This window comes from Symphalangus syndactylus, chromosome 4, assembly GCF_028878055.3.
Source record: "Symphalangus syndactylus isolate Jambi chromosome 4, NHGRI_mSymSyn1-v2.1_pri, whole genome shotgun sequence".
NCBI lineage: Eukaryota > Metazoa > Chordata > Mammalia > Primates > Hylobatidae > Symphalangus > Symphalangus syndactylus.
The window spans coordinates 27,865,572-27,886,757 of NC_072426.2; the positions used below are offsets into that span (position 1 = coordinate 27,865,572).

General features: G+C 36.7%; 1 protein-coding gene across 4 annotated transcripts in view; it reads left to right on the plus strand.

Annotated features, from left to right (window-relative positions):
• PRKG1 (protein kinase cGMP-dependent 1) overlaps window positions 1–21,186 on the plus strand; it is a 1,318,464-nt gene that overhangs the window by 1,283,126 nt on the left and 14,152 nt on the right. For all 4 annotated transcript variants that reach the window (XM_055274328.1, XM_055274327.2, XM_055274331.2 and 1 more), the window contains 3 exons: window positions 4,070–4,209; window positions 5,107–5,196; window positions 20,063–20,204. In XM_055274328.1, the coding sequence (XP_055130303.1) occupies window positions 4,070–4,209; window positions 5,107–5,196; window positions 20,063–20,204 (372 nt within the window). The remainder of the gene's footprint in view (window positions 1–4,069; window positions 4,210–5,106; window positions 5,197–20,062; window positions 20,205–21,186) is intronic.

Below are 21,186 nucleotides of genomic sequence, written 5' to 3' on the forward strand. Positions count from 1 at the left end.
TTGTGGCCAGCCCTGTAAGAAGGTAATAGTGTGGTTCGGCCCCAGACCTCAATAGGTTGTTATGCTCTATACAATTTCTCAATATCTTTGCATTCATGGAATTCTAGTTGAATCAGAATCAATTAGAAAGATTCAGACAATAATAATAAATAGTTATTACAATTTAAAAGAGAATTGCAAGTTTTTTCATGATGAGAGCTTTACTCGTTGTAAAAGCAAGATATGATGATTGTTCAAAAGTTAAGCAATTCAAAAAGTAAAAAGAAGTAAAAATCAACTAAAAATCTCCCTAAGGAAAAATAATTGTTAACCTATTGGTGAGCACATTTCTGATTGTCTCGTCATACATTTATTTCACATATAGATGTGTGTGTGTATATATATGTATGTATATATACACACTAACATACAAACACACTGTGAGATCATAAAATGTATGCTGTCTTGTAATCAGTATCTTTTATTCATATATATGTCTTGGTTATTTTTCCATAATGTTAAATATAATTCTAAGTCATCATTTTTACAGTTGCATTGCATGGATATACCATAATTTATTTTTCAAGCTCCTCCTCTTGCTAGAAATTTAGATTGTTTCTAAATTTTTCCATTAGAAACAATGTTGAATTGAACGTTCTTGAATGATCTTTGGGAAGTTGTTGGTTTATCAGAAGATTTCTGATGAATATGTTACTTGGGCTTTATGCAGATAATCAACTTCAACATTCTCCACTGTCTCTATTGAGTTAGCTCACACCAGTGGTCCTCGAGTACCCCGACTTTCGGGTTAGGATCCTGAGTTCTGTGAGTCTTGTAGCATTCTGGTTTAAATTGGAAGTGGAGATTCTAAGGGCCCTGCTCTAAGGAGCTCATGAGATCTTGTACAGAGTGCAAAGAAGGAAGATGATTCTAGACCCAAGGGCTGCTTCCATGCAAAGTAAAGGCAAAGCAGAAAGCCTCAGTAGGTTAGCAGTATAGTTCTATAACCTTTTTGTAATTAATGCCTTTTAAATTGGCAACTAGTAAGCCTGACTCCCAAGAATTTCTGTAGCTTTCTGTAGCTTTTACCTATCTCTTATGACATCTGCCACCCACCAGCTCTCATCATCCTCTTTCTACCCCACTTGGCTTCTCCTTGCAGTATTCAAGCAATCAGGTATCTCAAACCCCTAACACATGGAGGTCCCTGGAAGTGCCTAGGAAAATGTCAGTGAGGCTTTGGCTGTTCTCCCAAATCACATGCCTAGCATAAGTTAAGCTTAAAGGTAATAGAAATATTGTTCAGTTTATCTCACAGTCCATGAGTTAGTCGATTCCATTAAACTCTGATTTGCAAAGTATCAATCACTGTGCGTTTAATTGCTTTTGTATTCAGCTGAAGGGAAGCAGCATATACTGGAAATAGCTTGGGCCAAAAAAGACCTGAACATGAATCCAGTTCTGCCACTTGATAGCTCTGTGACCTTGGGAAAGATAAGAATCGTTTTGGGAAATCACTTTGTTCCTCTGAAAAAGCAACATTTGATTTGCCCTATTCAATAGAGATTGCTGGGTACAAGCAGAAAGTCCATCAGTGAATGCCCATTTCGTGGTGCATTTTCATTTGGATCATAATAACTGTGGTATCTGGTATTATCCTCAGCCAGAACTAGAGCTCAGAGCAGTTAAGCAACTAGCTCGAGAGAGACTAGTTGCTTAGACTGAGAGAGACTAAGCGGAGTCAGAATTCAAGTCCAGACCTGTGACCATAAAGGCTGAATTCTTTCCTCCTCCCCTGTGTACAAGTATGAAAAAAAAATCTGTGTTATCATCACTAAAGAGAATAATTTTTATAGTAGGCATTTTTGAACAACTGCACAACAGTCCTCACTAGTTTAACTGGGTATGACTCTGAAGAGGGAATATGACTTTACTTCTTCTTCTCTGAATTGTATTACTCTAACATAGCTCATTTTTCATGCCATCTTCCCTAGCTGTCCAGATTTCTTTTAGAAGTGAGTTTTCACATTTTGTGTTTTATTTTGAGTTACTACTGAATTTATTTGTAGCACACTAATCTGTCATCTTTGAGCTTCACAGTCAGAGTACAGGGTCTTTGGCTGTTAAAAGCATTTTCAAATACCCATTTTTCCCTCTACCTGTCATACTGATTCACAAATGCTGGCAGCTAACCGAGGCCCATTTATTTGCAGTATCTTCATGCTCCCTCCTAAGGAACTTTCCACATTAATATCCTCTAAGATTGAACTCAGTCTGTACATGTGTGCAGGAACAAGACACTTAAGACCTTCGCTATCCCTGCTGATGATGCAGTAAATAATTAACAACTAAAGAGGGGACAGCCATACTTCAGCTGAAAAGCAGAAACAGCATGCCATGTTATTTCCCCAAGGTTACATTACTCCCAAATAATATGGGCTGTTTGGTATCATCTTGAGGATTCTGCTGCTTGAGAGCACTAGATGATAATGTCCTTATATTGCTTTTTAAGTAATTAGCTCTATTAGCTCTCTTGTTTTTGTTACAAGTCACCTTCTTGAAATTTCTTGTAAAACCATAAACAGCACCCTGTCTGAGTAAGGCATTTGGAAGATCCATGCCTCCTCCGGAGCCACTGGGAGCCATGTGGGCTGCAAGAGAGGCATGGCACATTGAAAGATATTAAGGCTCCAGGTCTTCCCAGTTATTAGAGAGTAAAGTTTGAGGTCAAAGGAACTAAAGCCATCATGCTTGTTTGAGAAGAAAAACAAACGGTTTTTAAAATCTCCTGAAAAAATCTTGTTACAATTTTTTTTTTCTCTTTAAACTGTAGGGAGGGAAAATTCTGCAAGGTTAAAAAGGAGAAATGAATAGAGGTAGTACTGAAGAAATAACAGTCTGCAGTCTCAGCAGAGACTAGGGTCCACCACTCAAGTTAAAAATTAGAAATGTTAACAACAGGTGCTGGAGAGGATGTGGAGAAATAGGAACACTTTTACACGGTTGGTGGGACTGTAAACTAGTTCAACCATTGTGGAAGTCAGTGTGGCGATTCCTCAGGGATCTAGAACTAGAAATACCATTTGACCCAGCCATCCCATTACTGGGTATATACCCAAAGGATTATAAATCATGCTGCTATAAAGACACATGCACACGTATGCTTATTGCAGCACTATTCACAATAGCAAAGACTTGGAACCAACCTAAATGTCCAACAATGATCGATTGGATTAAGAAAATGTGGCACATATACACCATGGAATACTATGCAGCCATAAAAAAGGATGAGTTCATGTCCTTTGTAGGGACATGGATGAAACTGGAAACCATCATTCTCAGCAAACTATCGCAAGGACAGAAAACCAAACACCGCATGTTCTCACTCATAGATGGGAATTGAACAATGAGAACACCTGGACACAGGAAGGGGAACATCACACACTGGGGACTGTTGTGGGGTGGGGGGAGGGGGGAGGGATAGCATTAGGAGATATACCTAATGCTAAATGACGAGTTAATGGGTGCAGCACACCAACATGGCACATGGATACATATGTAACAAACCTGCACATTGTGCACATGTACCCTGAAACTTAAAGTATAATAATAATAAAATTTAAAAAAAGATAAAAAAGATTAGAAATGTTTGTGGACTAGAACTAAGAAGGAAGAATATAAAGGCCCATATGACCCTATTTTTGGCCATCTTTACTGAAATAAAATTGGAAAAGAAGTTTTTTTTCTACTTTTGATAGAAGAAGAAAAACTATAAAATGTATTCAAACACACTTTATGAAATGAAATAATAAAACTAGAACTAAGTACATTTTCCCTCTTCTAATCCACATGTGAACACAATTAATTTGGAATCAAGTTAGTTAAAATTCAGCCAATTCAGAGCATGAGATTGGATGATAGCTGTGAGCCCTGGATGTTAAACCCAGCTCTAGCAAGGACTTACTGTGTGTTTGACTTGGGAGGTGGCTGAGGTTCATTTAAGTGCTCCATGTACCTGTTAATTTGGGGATAATAATGCACTCTCATAAGTCTATGGGCTTTTTCTTATTCCCTTCTCTCTTTCTTTAAGGTCCAGTTGAAAAGTGAAGAATCCAAAACCTTTGCAATGAAGATTCTCAAGAAACGTCACATTGTGGACACAAGACAGCAGGAGCACATCCGCTCAGAGAAGCAGATCATGCAGGGGGCTCATTCCGATTTCATAGTGAGGTAAAGGCCCCATGCCAGGGACAGACGTACCCAAGTCCAAGTGACAAATCCACCCCAAAACTCTCTGCCTCTTGTGCTCACTGTTAACACATTTCGTATGCACAAAGAAACTTATTTTTAATCTAATCTTAAGAAAGTTTTGTTTGATTTCTAAAAATAAAGTTCTGATTGTGTTTTCTTTTAGAGAGAATCAGTGTCTGAAAACAATGTGTTTTCCCAAAGGAGGTACCAGAGTTTCTAACATTCCGTTTTTATCTTTTTTTAAATCCCCAAACTCTACATAGACCTTTGATGCTTAAAAGACAAAATATCCAAAATCAAACTATTTAACCTTTAATTATCTGAATATTTTTTGAAGATCTAAAAAAATGAAATGACAGCTGACCATTCCACCTCAGTACTAATAAATGGATAATGGGGAGATTTTTATATGCAGAAGCAACTTTTTGTAGTGAATTTTCCAGTGGCACTTAACTGAAAACAGGATGTAATATGAATTTGAGCGAATAGCACATGAAATTTATACATGTCTGAATTTGTAAAGTTTACTCCACTTTATTCCCATTCTCACTGCATGTTGATGACCACTGTTGCCCCAAGGGTCCATACTCCAAACGTTACCCAAATTGGAATGGAAAGAATCCCAAGAAACCCTCTTTGTCGATAATCATTATGATTAATCCATTTCAAGGGAGCGATTAGCACCCTAGTTTCTTCTATTAAAATCCTATTCATGAGCCATTGGCTTCTTTTCCCCATGTGTGGGCTTAGATCTCTCTCATTCTGACAAAACTTTGAGCTTGGCAAATCAAAACTATAATCTGGGCCCCCCAAAATTGCACACTTGTAAAAGACGGTAATGTTTATAATCTTTGTTTTCTTGTTTGCAATTTACAGACTGTACAGAACATTTAAGGACAGCAAATATTTGTATATGTTGATGGAAGCTTGTCTAGGTGGAGAGCTCTGGACCATTCTCAGGGATAGGTAGGAGATTTAAGAAATTTCTATGATGTCTCTAAAAACATAGTTGCCCATGTTGGTCTATGAGAAGAGTTAATATAATAAAGTATAATAATCATATTTATACTTTACACATGCTTATATTTCAATACTTAAAGTAAGCACAGGGTATAACCCACTACATACTTATGATTTACTGTACATATAATAAAACTCACTTTGTAACTAACAATACAGGCTTAGTCGATCATAAAAATGATACATAGCAAAGTATATACATGGCCTTAGTTTTCCATGAATGTTAGAATTAGACAACTCTGTAGCTGGAATTCAATCCATTGCTTTAGCAGAAAGAGAATTATAGTTATTTTATAATTATAATTTGAATTAACTATCAATTTAATTGCTCTACTCTTTTTCCAGATAGGCAGTTTGCCTTTTGTGACATTGAGAATTTTTTCCAAAGTAATTTTTCCCTCTACCTTTACATTGCTCTTTGGTTTCAAAATTAACAAAAGTTTCCAGCCATCTCTTTATCCCTTGGCTAGTCTTAGGAAAAAGAAAAGAATCCACTTATAAGCAATATTTCATGTAAATTATCTGATTTAGATTTACTTTCTTACCCTTCCAGGGCAAGGAAAGTTTGTCTAGATGGTGCTTGTTTGTTTTAATCATGCAAATTCATTGTCTTAATTTTCCATCTCATATTTAGATAACTAGCAAATTATCTAATTATCTTCTAATATAATTTATCCTATAAAATGTCTCAGGAGATCATTATCTACCCTGTGTTTTTTTAAAAACACACTTTTATTTTCCTATGAATTATCTTTTGATTATTTTCTATGAATGATTTATTGATCATACAAAAGTCATCTTTGTTCTTTTGAACACTCACCTTTAGACATCTGTATTTTTCTTATTTGTTTGAGTCCTTCCCCCTAGACTCTCCTTCATAGGGTAGCATCCTTCTGAAACTTAGCTATAGGTGGCCCTGATGTATATAACCATGTAATGTTTTTATATTTGTTACTTTGCAGATATCCCAGAATAAAACAAGTGGTTCCTTATAAACTGTTGATTTAAATTCTCATTCCTAATAGTGTTCTTATGGTACCTTCATATCTTTGTACAACAGGCCCTTTCACCTGTTATTCCCATGGCCTTACTTATATATGCCAAATGGATTTCTTGTTACCACATTGTATCCTATTGCATCAGTATTTTATTTCAATTCTTAAATTTAAGGTTAAAAAAGCATAAAAGGGAATGTAATCATGTTGGCATTAGGAGATAAGGTTAACATCTGTACTAAGCTATTATATCGTAGTGTATATATTATGTATTATTGCTAGTTAATATGTACATAGAGATTACATACCAGGCATTGTGATAGAGGCTGGGGATCCAGTAATAAACAAAACAGATGTGGTCTCTCTCCTCAGAATGTATAGTTTGTTGCACAAAGTTAATATTTTAATTTGTGAGTTAACATTTGGCATATCTAATGTGTTTCTACTGTATTATATTTGATTTGATATTTCAATTCACTGATTTATTTGAAGTCTTCTACTTTTTTTCTAATTAGAATAGAAGAAGATTTACAGGTGGAATTAAACATGAAAGCAATAATAAGCCACAAAGGGAGAGCCCAGCTATCCCTCTTATAGCTTATTTTTTTTTACTTTTTCATAAGTTATTGGGGTACAGGTCGTATTCGGTTATGAGTAAGTTCTTTAGTGGTGATTTGTGAGATTTTGGTGTACCCATCACGCAAGCAGTATATACTGCACCGTATTTGTAGTCTTCTATCCCTCGCCCCCCTCCGACTCTTTCCCCCAAATCCCCAAAGCCCATTGCATCATTTGTATGCCTTTATATCCTCATAGCTTAGCTCCCACATATCAGTGAGAACATGTGATGTTTGGTTTTCCATTCCTGAGTTACTTCACTTAGAATAATAGTCTCCAATTTCCCTGCAAACTTGCAGGGAATTGCAAGTTCCCTGCAAATGCTGTTAATTCATTCCTTTTTATGGCTGCATAGTATTCCATCATATATATATATATATATATGTCCTCATATATATATATACACATATATATGCCCTCATATATATATACACATATATGCCCTCATATATATATATATATATGCACACATATATATGCCCTCATATATATATAATATATATATATACACACACATATATATATATGCCCTCATATATATATCACAATTTCTTTATCCATTAATTGATTGATGGGCATTTGAGTTGGTTCCATGATTTTGCAATTGTGAATTGTACTTCTATAAACATGAGTATGCAAGTATCTTTTTTGAATAATGACTTCTTTTCGTCTGGGTCAAATGGTAGTTCTACTTTTAGTTCTTTAAGGAATCTCCACACTGTTTTCCATAGCAGCTGTACTAGTTTACATTCCCTCCAGTAGTGTAGAAGTGTTCCCTGTTCACTGCATCCACACCAGGATCTACTGTTTTTTTGATTTTTTGATTATGGCCATTCTTGCAGGAGGGAGGTGGTATCACCTTTTGGTTTTGATTTGCATTCCCCTGACCATTAGTGATGTTGAGCATTTTTTCATATGTTTATTGGCCATTTGTATATCTTCTTTTGAGAATTGTCTATTCATGTTTTAGCCCACTTTTCATTGGACTATTTGTTTTTTTCTTACTGATTTGTTTGAGTTTGCTGTAGATTCTGGATATTAGTCCTTTGTCAGATGTATAGACTGTGAAGATTTTCTCCCACTCTGTGGGTTGTCTGTTTACTCTGCTGACTCTTCTTCTGCCGTGCAAAAGCTCATTAGTTAAACTAGGTCCCAGCTATTTATCTTTGTTTTTATTGCATTTGCTTTTGGGTTCTTGGTCATAAAATCTTTGCCTAAGCCAATGTCTAGAAGGGTTTTTCCAATGCTATCTTCTAGAATTTTAGTAGTTTCAGGTCTTAGGTTTAAGTCCTTAATCCATCTTGAGTTGACTTTTGTACAAGATGAGAGATGAGGATCCAGTTTCATTTTCCTACATGTGGCTAGCCAATTATCCTGGCAGCATTTGTTGAAAAGAGTGTCCGTTCCCCCACTTTATGTGTTTGTTTGCTTTGTCAAAGATCAGTTGGCTGTAAGTATTTGGGTTCATTTCTGGGTTCTCTATTCTGTTCCATTGGTCTATGTGCCTATTTTTGTACCAGTACTATGCTGTTTTGGTGACTATGGCCTCATAGTATAGTTTGAAATCAGGCAGTGTGATGTCTCCAGGTTTGTTCTTTTTGCTTAATCTTGCTTTGGCTATGCGGGCTCTTTTATGATTCCATATGAATTTTAGAATTTTTTTTTCTAATTCTGTGAAGAATGATGGTGGTATTTCAATGGGGATTGCATTGAATTTGAAGATTGCTTTGACAGTATAGTCATTTTCACAATATTGATTCTACCCATCCATGAGCATGGGATGTTTGTGTCATTTGTGTCATCTGTGATTTCTTTCAGCAGTGTTTTGTAGTTTTCCTGGTAGAGGTCTTTCGACCTCTTGGTTAGGTATATTCCGAAGTTTTTTGTTTTTTATTTGTTTGTTTGCAGCTATTGTAAAAGGGGTTGAGTTCTTGATTTGATTCTCCACTTGGTCACTGTTGGTATATAGAAGAGCTACTGATTCTTGTACATTAATCTTGTATCTGGAAACTTTGCTAAATTCTTGTGTCAGTTCTAGGAGCTTCCTGGAAGAGTCCTCAGGGTTTTCAATGAAAACAGTTATATCGTCAGCAAACAGTGACAGTGTGACTTACCCTTTACCGATTTGGATGCCCTTTATTTCTTTCTCTTGTCTGATTGCTCTGGCTAGGACTTCCAGTACTATGTTGAAGAGGAGTGGTGAGAGTGGGCATCCTTATTTTGTTCCAGTTCTCAGAGGGAATGCTTTCAACTTTTCTCCATTCAGTATTATGTTGGCTGTGGGTTTATCATAGATAGCTTTTATTACATAAAGGTATATTCCTTGTATGCAGATTTTGCTGAGAGTTTTAATCATAATCCCACTTGATCATGGTGGAATATCTTTTTGATATGTTGTTGGATTTAGTTAGCAAGTATTTTGTTAAGGATTTTTAGCATCTATGTTCATCAGGAATATTGGTCTGTAGTTTTCTTTTTTGTTTATGCCCTTTCCTGGTTTTGGTATAAGGGTGATGCTGGCTTCACTCTTATTATTTTTACAGAGAGTTCCTTCTTTATCTCGTGGGGTAGTGTAAAATGGATTGGTACAAATTCTTCTTTGAATGTCTGCTAGAATTGTTCCATGAATCGTCTGGTCCTGGACTTTTTTGTTGTTGTTGGTAATTTTTAAATTAGCATTTCAATATCACTGCTTGTTATTGGTCTGTTCAGGGTATCTAATTCTTCCTCATTTAAGCTAGGAAGGTTGTATTTTTCCAGGAATTTATCCTTTTCTTCTAGGTTTCCTAGTTTTTGTGCATAAAGGTTTTCATAGTAGCTTTGAATGATCTTTTGTATTTCAGTGGTGTCAGTTGTAATATCTCCTGTTTCATTTCTTATTGAGGTTATTTGGATTTTCTGTGCTCTTTTCTTGGTTAATCTTGCCAATGGTCTATCAATTTTATTAATCTTTTCAAAGAACCAGCTTTTTGTTTCATTTATATTTTGTATTTTTTGTTTGTTTCAATTTCATTTAGCTCTGCTCTGATTTTGGTTATTTCCTTTTTTCTTCTGGGTTTGGGTTTGGTTTGTTCTTGTTTCTCTAGTTCCTTGAGGTGTGACCTTAGAGTGTCAGTTTGTGCTCTTTCAGCGTTTTTTATGTAGGCATTTAGGGCTATGAACTTTTCCCTTAGCACCACCTTTACCATATCCCAGAAGTTTTGATAGGTTGTTTCATTATTGTCGTTCAGTTCAAAGAATTTTTCAACTTCCATCTTGATTTCGTTTTTGACCCAGTGCTCATTCAGGAGCAGGTTATTTAATTTCCAGGTACTTGGGATGGTTTTGACAGTTCCTTTTGAAGTTGATTTCTAGTTTTATTCCACTATGGTCTGAGATAGTGCTTGATATAATTTCAATATTCTTAAATTTATTGAGGCTCATTTTATGGCCTATCATATGGTTTATGTTGGAGAAAAAGTTCCATGCGCTATTGAATATAATGTGTATTCTGCAGTTGTTGGATGAAATGTTCCGTATATATCTGTTAAGTCCATTCGTTCCAAGGTATAGTTTAAATCTATTGTTTCTTTGTTGACTTTCTGTCTTGGTGATCTGTCTAGTACTGTCAGTGGAGTACTAAAGTCCCCCACTATTTTTGTGTTGCCATCTATCTCATTTCTTGTCTATTAGTAATTGTTTTATACATCTGGAAGCTCCAGTGTTAGGTGCATATATGTTTAGGATTGTGATATTTTCCTATTGGATAAAGCCTTTTATCATTATTTAATGCCCTTCCCTGTCTCTTTTAACTGCTGTTGCTTTAAAGTTTGTTTTGTCTGATGTAAGAATAGCTACCCCTTCTTGCTTTTGGTGTCCCTTTGCATGAAATGCCTTTTTCCAGCCCTTTATGTGAGTCCTTATGTGTTAGGTGAATCTTCTGAAGGCAGCAGATAGTTGATTGGCAAGTTCTTATCCATTCTGTGGTTCTGTATCTTTTAAGTGGCACATTTAGGCCATTTACATTCAATGTTAGTATTGAAATGTGAGGTACCATTGCCTTCGTTGTGCTCTTTGTTGCCTGTGTACTTTGGTTTTTTTTGTTTTTTTGTTTTTGCTTTTTAACTTGTATTTTTGTTTTATAGGTCCTATGTGATTTATGCTTTAAAGAGATTCTGTTTTGATGTGTTTCCAGGATTTGTTTCAAGATTTAGAGCTCCTTTTAGCAGTTCTTGTAGTGGTAGTTTGGTAATGGCAAATTCTCTCAGCATTTGTTTGTCTGAAAAAGACTGTATCTTTCCTTCATATATATATGATGCTTAGTTTTGCTGGATACAAAATTCTTGGCTGATAATTGTTTTGCTTGAGGAGACTGAAGATAGGGCCCCAATCCCTTCTGGTTGGCAGGGTTTCTGCTGAGAAATCTGCTGTTAATCTGATAGGTTTTCCTTTATAGGTTACCTGGTGCTTCTGTCTCACAGCTCTTAAGATTCTTTCCTTTGTCTTAACTTTGGATAACCTGATGACAGTGTGCCTAGGCAAAGATCTTTTTGAGATGAATTTCCCAGGTGTTCTTTGTGCTTCTTGTATTTGGATGTCTAGCTCTCTGGCAAGGCTGGGGAAGTTTTCCTTGATTATTCCACCAAATACATTTTCCAAGCTTTTAGAATTCTCTTCTTCCTCAGTAAAACCGATTATTCATATGTTTGGTCATTTAACATAATCCCAGACTTCTTGGAGGCTTTGTTCATATTTCTTGTTCTTTTTTCTTTGCCTTTGTTGGATTGGGTTAATTCAAAGACCTTGTCTCCGAGCTCTGAATTTCTTTCTTCTACTTGTTCAGTTCTATTGCTGAGACTTTCCAGTGCATTTTGCATTTCTAAAAGTGTGTCCAAAGTTTCCTGAAATTTTTATTGTTTTTTCTTTAAGCTATCTGTTTCCTTGAATATTTCTCCCTTCACTTCTTGTATCATATTTTGGATTTCCTTGCATGGGGCTTCACCTTTCTCTGGTCCCTCCCTGATTAGCTTAATAACTAACCTCCTGAATTCTTTTTCAGGTAAATCAGGGATTTCTTCTTGGTTAGGATCCATTGCTGGTGAACTAGTGTGATTTTTGGGGGGTGTTGAAGAGCCTTGCTTTGTCATATTACCAGGGTTGGTTTTCCATTCCTTCTCATTTGGGTAGGCTCTGTCAGAGAGAACATCTAGGGTTGAAAGCTGTTGTTCAGATTCTTTTGTCCCACGGAGTGTTCCCTTGATGCAGTACTCTGTCCGTTTTCCTGTGGATGTGGCTTCCTGTGAGCCAAACTGCAGTGATTATTGTCTCTCTTCTGGGTCTAGCCACCCAGCGTGTCTACCTGGCTCCAGGCTGGTACTGGAGGTTGTCTGCACAGAGTCCTGTGATGTAAACCACCTATGGGTCTCTCAGCTTTGTATACCAGTGCTCATTCTGGTGGAGGTGGTAGGGGGTACAATGGACTCTGTGAAGGTTCTTAGCTTTGGTGGTTTAATGTTCTATTTTTTGTGCTGTTTAGCCTCCTGCCAGGAAGTGGCGCTTTCCAGAAAGCATTGCTTGTGGTATTACGGGGAGGAACCAGCAGTGGGTGGGATCCTAGAACTCCCAGTTTTTATGCCCTTTGTCTTCCGCTACCAGTGTGGGTAGGGAAGGACTGTCAGGTGGGGGCGGGACTAGGTGTGTCTGAGCTCAGACTGTCCTTGGGTGGGTCTTGCTGTGGCTGCTGTGGGGGATGGAGGTGGGATTCCCAGGTCACTGGAGTTGTGTACCTAAAAGGATTATGGCTGCCTCTGCTGAGTCATGCAGGTTGTCAGAGAAGTGGGGGAAAGCAGGCAGTCACAGGCCTCACCCAGCTCCTACGCAAACTGAAGGGCCAGTCTCACTCCCACTGTGCCACCCCCAACACCCCGCAGGCCATCTCCAGGTGGAGAGTGATAGGGGCTTGAAAACCTGGCCCAGGCTATCTGCCTCCCAGCTTCGAAAGAAAAGGGCTTGGTTCTTGCCCAACTTGTGAAGCCTACACACCAGATTTGCATCCTCCCCCAAGTTCTGGACAGGAGACTTCTCACCCAGTTCAAATTGTTACAAAGTTCAGTTAGAGATTTGCTTCTCCCTGTGTAGTTTTACCCCCTGCTCCTCTCCCGTTGGATCCCTGTGGTGCCAGGCAGGAATGGCCTGCTAGGGTACCCAGCAAGCTCCCAGGGCCTTTCTGCTGCTTGCTCTACCCCTGTATTTCACTCAGCTCTCCAGACTGACTCAGCTCCAAGTAAAGTAAGAAACTTCTCCACAAACAGAACTTCAGCTTCTCCAGTGGTGGGGTGTGTTCGGGAGAGGAGGGTCTCCCTTTTCCACTTCTGCAGTTGGGGCACTCACAGTTCTGGGGGGTCTCCTGGGTCCTGCAGGAGCAGTCCGCCTTCCTTCAGAGGGTCTGTGGGTCCTCTTGGGATTGCTGGTTTGTTCTTGCAGTCGATCTGGAGCTAAAATTCACAATGCGAGCCACCACCCACTACTCTGTCCATAGCTGCAATCTAGTCCTGCCTCCCAACCGCCATGATCTCTCCAACATCTTCTGATAGATTTTTTAAATCTTTTAATGATGTCTTTAACCAGAACAATAAAACCAATAATAATAATAAAACTCAATTTAAAGTTCACTCATGAGGCATCAAACATGCACAGGCATTAATTTCAACTTATTTTTGAAAGTATTATTTCATAATTTGCCTTATTTAATTGGATTTCACATTTTGTTCATAATGCCAGCCAAGGCTTCTGAGTGAGACATATCGTGATGTCTCTGGTAGCAAAGGTTTGCTATTAAGAAGCAGCTTACTTTGGGAGGAGTAAAGGGAAGGAAAATATCAATGGATTTCATTACTTCCACTGGGTTGCTTTTTGGTCCTTATATTGTTCTTCCCTTTTATCACACTTCGATTTGAGGTACACAGTTGCTGAGCCCCCCAATATACTTAATACTCCATGAAGAGTCATGATCTAGAGAAATAATGGCTACCTGCTTGTTCTTAAAGATTCAGAGGTGCTGAATTAACCATTATATGTAAAATCATCTCAGAATAATTATCCCTGGCCAACTTTCTTTCCTATGTAGGCATTGTAGCCTTATTTTTATTCTAAATGATTTTTCTTTTTCCTTCTCAAAAAATTTGCCAGGGGAAAAAAACACACTTTTAGACATTCAGGCTCCAATTAGTATTGCCATTGACCAGCTTTCTGTTTGTTTAAATTGGGACTGAAAATCTTAAAGATTGTTAGAAATATATTTAAAAAATACCAAAGGAAAGATTATGCCATTACGCTATTAGTCACAGTGTATATGAAAATATCTGTGGTCAAAAAATCCACCCTGTCAATGTATTCAATTTTCGTCTTGTGTCAGAGGACAGAAGCAATAATGGAAAAGCTATTCTGAAAGTATACAAGAAATTTACTTAGGCTGATCTGAAGAAAGGCTTGCCTGACCTTATTCATTACTGACATGGAAATAACTCTGAGCCTCAGAGATTTAGCACAGGAAGACTCTGATGACAACCCAGACATCCTCCTCCTCTCACCTCATAGCCGAGATGACCATTCCCTGCTTCTCATACTGTTTCTTCTCATCAGCATAGAAAAGAAGCACAGAGCCTGTGTGCTGTGGCTTAAGCCTGTAATCCCAGCACTTTGGGAGGCTGAGGCAGGTGGATCATCTGAGGTCAGGAGTTTGAGAGCAGCCTGGCCAATATGGTGAAACCCCATCTCTATTAAAAATACAAAATAAAAAAATTAACTGGGTGTGGTGGTGGGTGCCCGGAATCACAGCTACTCGGGAGGCTGGGGCAGGAGAAATGCTTGAACCTGGGAGGCAGAAGTTGTAGTGAGCTGAGATTGCATCACTGCACTCCAGCCTAGGTGACAAGAGAGAAACTCCATCTCAAAAAAAAAAAAAAAAAAAAAAGAAAAGAAGCACAGAGCAGTTCTTTATTTGCTGTATTTGCTGTCAAGAAGTAAGAATTAAAATGATGCCATCTATGTACAAATAGGGATAAGGTTTGAGGACTGTTACATATTTTCCTAGCTTTGAGACATGAACTACAGCATTGAAATGTTAATTGCCCCTATAATTTCCCTGGTTTATTCTTTGTTAGCTATTATGCTTTTTTCTTCTAATTTATGATTTTTTGTCTCCCACTGGTTCTGTCCTATTATTTGTAATAGGTTGGTACAAATTATTTTATTCACCTTCCCTCCCTAACACTTAAAGAATTGGCAAATCCTGCAATTTTTGTAAAAATGTGTAAGTGGTGAATATGGTAAATAAATATATATTAGTATTTATATTAACATAGAATATAATGTATAACATATTAACACTTACAAGTATTATATATTATCAGTATTTAATGTATATTTGAATTGAATAAAATTTAACATCTCAATTATTTACTTAATTAGAATTTTTAACATATATATGTTAATTTTCCTTACTGAATATCTTAAATAACGACTTCTGAAACCATAATTTTCAAATCTCATATATCTCACTTTCTGGTCATGTCCTACCATATGTGTGTTGTAAACTCACGAATGGTGCATTACTTTTTATATTCAGTCTCCTTGATTCTGGCTAGTTTGTGGAAGGTGGATTATTTAAATTCTATCTTAGATGCCCTAATAGTTGTCACAGATTGAAAATATTTCAAAGTAAAAAAGTCTATCTTTGTAATAATTTAGCCTCCCTCAGTTTACAATTGGCAATAAATCTGCACAGATTGCAACATACTTCAGGTTCATACACTCACTGATTGTTATTACTCGTCAGTGAAAAAGGTGAAATATTTTGATGAGAGATGCTTTGCTCCTGTTACATTCTGATATCCAATAACTCAGTTTATGACAAGTTGACTCAACATTGCAATTAAATTTTAATTTGAGTCTATCAATATTCATAAATAACCTTCTATTTCTCTCAAATTGTCGTCTACTGCCATCTAGCTTAAAACAACCACTCATCCCCAAAGAGGGCATAAGGGCCTTATCTCTTACTGGTTTTAATTGAAATGACACAGCTGTCAAGGCATAATTCATTATTTCAAAGAGCTATATAAGGCAAGTGATTTATTTCTTTAAGCAACTCTCTAAACTATTGATGAAACAGGGTTTCATTTGTTTTAAATCAAATTTACACTGTCATTTCCAATTCTAACAGTAATTTTTCATTGTGAGTCACCTCAGTGTTATGCTTTGTGACTGCTTTCAAGATGTCTATTTTAAAATCCACAAGTTGTCTACATCACACGTTTAGTGATGGGACAGTGTGGTGCTGGTAAACATCTTGTGTGCATGCATTGTATAAATTTATCAAAGTTTGAGACAAGGTTTTCATTTAATTTTCAAAATCAGTTACAAATATATTTATATGTGAAAGATACTCAATATAGATGTGTTGAAGGAATGGAAACTAGATTTCTAAAACCCTCCACATTCCAAAATGACTCAAAACCAGAGAAAACTGGAAACAAATAGAGTTGTCAAGAACTGAGGACCCTAAGATGTACAATTTGTGGTCTATTTGCTTCATGGTATAAAAGGGAGAGCTTTGATTGGCAGGCAATAAAAGGGTAATTTTGGCCCAGGTGAGAAGCATGGGGAAAGTGAAAAGAACAGAGATCAGCAGAGGATTCTTCAGAGTTGATTTGTGGCAGTTAGCCTTGGCAGTTAGAAGCACTTAAATAACAGAGAGGATTGGTGTTCTAAACCCCCAACCTCCACCCTGAAAATACTTCATCCCTATTCTATACTATGTTAGTTAATTTTCCTATATTAAGACATAGTAGCTAAAAAATAGTTTTCTGGTGCTCAATCATAGTGGCTACTATTACATTTAGTGAGCGCAAGTTGGGTACCAGGCACTTATTTTCAGTACACGCATTATTAATTCTTTGGATCTTCGCAACAACCCAGTGAGATAGTTACTGTTATTAGCCCCATTTTGCACATGAGAACGCAGAAACACAGAGACGTATAGTTAATTGCTCAAGAACAAACAGTAAATGGAGTCTGGAGTTGAGCCCAGGATTCTTGCTTCGGGGTCCATATTCTAACATATAGCCTCCTCTCATGAATTTGAGTTTGTATTAGCATTTTCCCATCTTTCTGCTAATGACCAGCTTATTCAGAATGTAAATATAATATTCTGCAAAGATTTCATGAGAAATTGATCTATCACTTAAGCATTTACTCTCATTACAACATTAACAATGCATTTGTCCATTTGATTCCATTACCAATTGACTATTAAGGAAGCAGAGATATGTTGCCCAGAGTCACAACTGTAGAAATAATCTCCTCTTCTCCTAACAGTAATCAAGCATTTGTAAGCTTTCAAAAGGGCCCATTCAAATCACAGTTAGGCAGTCCTGACAGGCAACCTACAGAATGGGAGAAAATTTTTGCAATCTATCCATCTGACAAAGGGCTAATATCCAGAATCTACAAGGAACTTAAGCAAATTTACAAGAAAAAAACAGACAACCCCATCAAAAAGTGGGCAAAGGATATGAACAGACACTTCTCAAAAGAAGACATTTATGCAGCCAACAGACACATGAAAAAATGCTCATCATCACTGGTCATTAGAGAAATGCAAATCAAAACCATAATTAGATACCATCTCACACCAGTTAGAATGATGATCATTAAAAGTCAAGAAACAACAGATGCTGGAGAGGATGTGGAGAAATAGGAATGCTTTTACACTGTTGGTGGGAGTGTAAATTAATTCAACCATTGTGGAAGACAGTGTGACAATTCCTTAAGGATCTAGAACCAGAATTATCATTTGACCCAGCAATCCCATTACTGGGTGTATACCCAAAGATTATAAATCATTCTACTTAAAGACACATGCACTTGTATGTTTATTGCAGCACTATTCACAATAGCAAAGACTTGGAACCAACCCAAATGTCCATCAATGACAGACAGGATAAAGAAAACGTGGCACATATACACCATGGAATACTATGCAGCCATAAAAAAGAATGAGTTTGGCTGGGCATGGTGGCTCATGCCTGTAATCCTAGCACTTTGGGAGGCCAAGGCGGGTGGATCACGAGGTCAGGAGGTCGAGACCATCCTGGCCAACATGGTGAAACCCCATCTCTACTAAACATAAAAAAATTACCTGGGCATGGTGGCGCGTGCCTGTAGTCCCAGCTACTCAGGAGGCTGAGGCAGGAGAATCACTTGAACCCAGGAGGCTGAGGTTGCAGTGAGCCAAGATTGCACCACTGCACTCCAGCCTGGGTGACAGAGCGAGACTCCATCTCAAAAAAAAAAAAAAAAAAAAAAAAAGAGATATAGTGTGAAATAAAATAAGACCATTCCCTTTACTCTTTCATTTTGTTTTGTTTTGCTTTGCAATGCTCTCCACTGAGAAGGGATTGAATTCATAGGTAGCAGTGTAGCTAAAGCTATATATTAATTATATATACACAGATGCTTACTCTTTAAGGTAAATAATCTCTTCAAGTGAAAGAAACATGCTTCTGTTGACAGGTAAACATACTTAATTAAGTGCAAAGAAGAAAGGACCTTCAGGGCAATACTGTAATCCCTTTGGAGATACATACGATTATAAAATTTTAGCTCTGCCAAGGATATCTTCAAGGCAGAGGAAAATTGTAGCATGAACTATATCATTTATTTCCTCATATGGATGCAGTTCTCAAACGTTCTCTTGTGCTCATAAATTCACAATTGTTCCATTCGGATATTATTCAAGGGAGATTCAGGAGTCATGGTAATTATAGTTAAGAGTCTAGAATCTAGAGGAATAGATATCATTATGCCTATAATTAATTATGTTTCAGAAGAATGATATTTTTCTTAGGAAAAGCTGATTATCTCAGTAAAAACTCAAGTAATATTAGTAGCTGAAATGAAGACATTCTCTTTCTGGAAGACACTACGTATTTCTGAAAGATAGCCTGAAAAGTGGCTGCTTTAGCCTTGATTCACTTATGAATTTTGTAAAAATGTAACCATATTCCACTGCCCAGTTTGTTAAACTTTACTCCACAATTTTGAAAAAAAAATAAGTGTCACCAAAATGCAAACAGGCATCAGAGACTCATGAAAGCAAGCTCTGAAGCTATCATTTGTTGCACACTGTCTATTAATAAAATCACTTATGTGCTTGTCACTCATGTTATGTGTCAACCATCTCAGGAGCTGATGTTCACACTAATATTTTTGAATTATGAAATGAAATTGTTAAATTGTGCTTACTACGTTGGGAAAGAAAAAAAAGAACATGGTTTATCTCTTTAAGAAGTACCATAAAAAAAAACAAAGTTTAGGCATTCTGCCGTAGAACAAAGGGTTTAACCTTAGATGCCAAGGTTTTTTCTAAATTATTTCATTCAATCAATCAACATATATATGCCCATATATCATATATATGAGACAGAGAGAGAGAGCCTTCTTGCTAAACATAATAATCAAGATTACTAATAAACATTCCCTTCCAGTTACTTTTTTCTTTCTAATTGTCTTTTAGTCCATCTTTTCCCCTTAATAAGAATGCAGTAGTGTAGGAAATAGATATTGTTTGTTTTGGATGCAGAAGTTTCAAAAACAGAAGAGTACTTAGCTTGCATTATGATTGCATCAGTAGCATTACAACTTATTTCCAGAGTGGTTCTTTGAAAACAGTTGCTTTTATTCAGACTCTCATGAACCATATCTGCATTATTTAGAAAGATTAAAAAACAAGCCCTCTAAGAATAAATATAAATAAACCCATAAACTTCTCCTTTAAAAAACAAATGCTTGGTAGGCAAGCTCTAAAATAGGATTATTTTTCTCTCCTGCCTACTGCTGTAAGTCTGTGCCTTTTTAGATTGTAGTGGGCTGTTGAGAGGAAGACATTAAGTACATGAAATGTGTTGTGTTGAACTATTCTTTCAGCCCTTTCAGGAAGTGAGATTTACCTATTCCATTCATAAAGACAGAGAATTCCTTAACTTGATCCTTGAATGCTTCAGAAAACCCAGTGTAATGACAATCACGTAATATTTAGCTAGCAGGACAGTGATGTCTGGGTTAAATTTTGGCAAAGGAATATAGTGAAATGAGAAAAAAAAGCCATATTAGAGAAATTAATTTTTTTGTACAATTTTCATTCCATTTCTGCATCTCAGAGGTTCGTTTGAAGATTCTACAACCAGATTTTACACAGCATGTGTGGTAGAAGCTTTTGCCTATCTACATTCCAAAGGAATCATTTACAGGGACCTCAAGCCAGAAAATCTCATCCTAGATCACCGAGGTTATGCTAAACTGGTCAGTGCATTTCACATGTGCTTTCTGCCCTGCAGATTAAAAATATTTGTTTATAAAACTGTGTTCATTTGCTAATATGAAATCTCAGTTTTCCTTTTCAATGTTGTAAGTTTCTTAAAAGCAGGTTTTAGCATTACACTTTTCAACTGGATGTTCTTTCAAATGATGCCTCAGTTATGAAAAATTAAGTTGGCTAAGTTTGAACTAACAATACTGCGGCAAAACACACTTTTATAAGCATGAGAAAACACACTTGCTGGCATGTGTTTACAGGCCTAGAAGTCCTTCTCTCTAGTCAGCTTTTTGCCGTTCACAAACAATGGGTTTTTATATTATGGAAAACCATAAATCATTTTAATACTTTAGATTGAAGAATAATGCTAATGGAAAAAAAATGTGCTTTACAGGCAATGCTAGCCAGGTTACATAATAATAATAACAGTCAAAAGCTGTAAAGATTTACCATAGAAGAGAAGTTCTCTTATTTACAAATGCACAACTTTTGTTGGGTCTGTGATAGCTTGATTCCATTTTTAAAGTTTTCAGAATTGTTATTCAGCATGCGGTTTTTAGAGAAATCAAATCAGTGGCAGTTTTTTATTTGTAGTTTCAACCAAATCGTTTTAGAAAAAAATAGATTTTCTACAGTCAACACTCTTCCTTCAAAAGAGTTCCAGAAAAATGAAGAATACATTATAATTTTATTTCTGTTTATGCTTACTAAGGGCAGAGTCATTGGTCCCAAAACTATCTTACTCACTTCCTGCAAACATAAAATAGCTTTTCAAATAATTAATACTAAATGAATTGTTGACTTCATTAAATCCAGCAGAAATCATGCATATTCTGGGAAAGATGTTAAGTAGGCCCAACTGGTCATTAAAAATTTTTATGTACAGAAGAGATTCTGTGTTTATACTCCAACCTCCATTAGCATAAAAGAAGAAAAAATGAAAACTATATTCAGAAAGAAAGATTTACC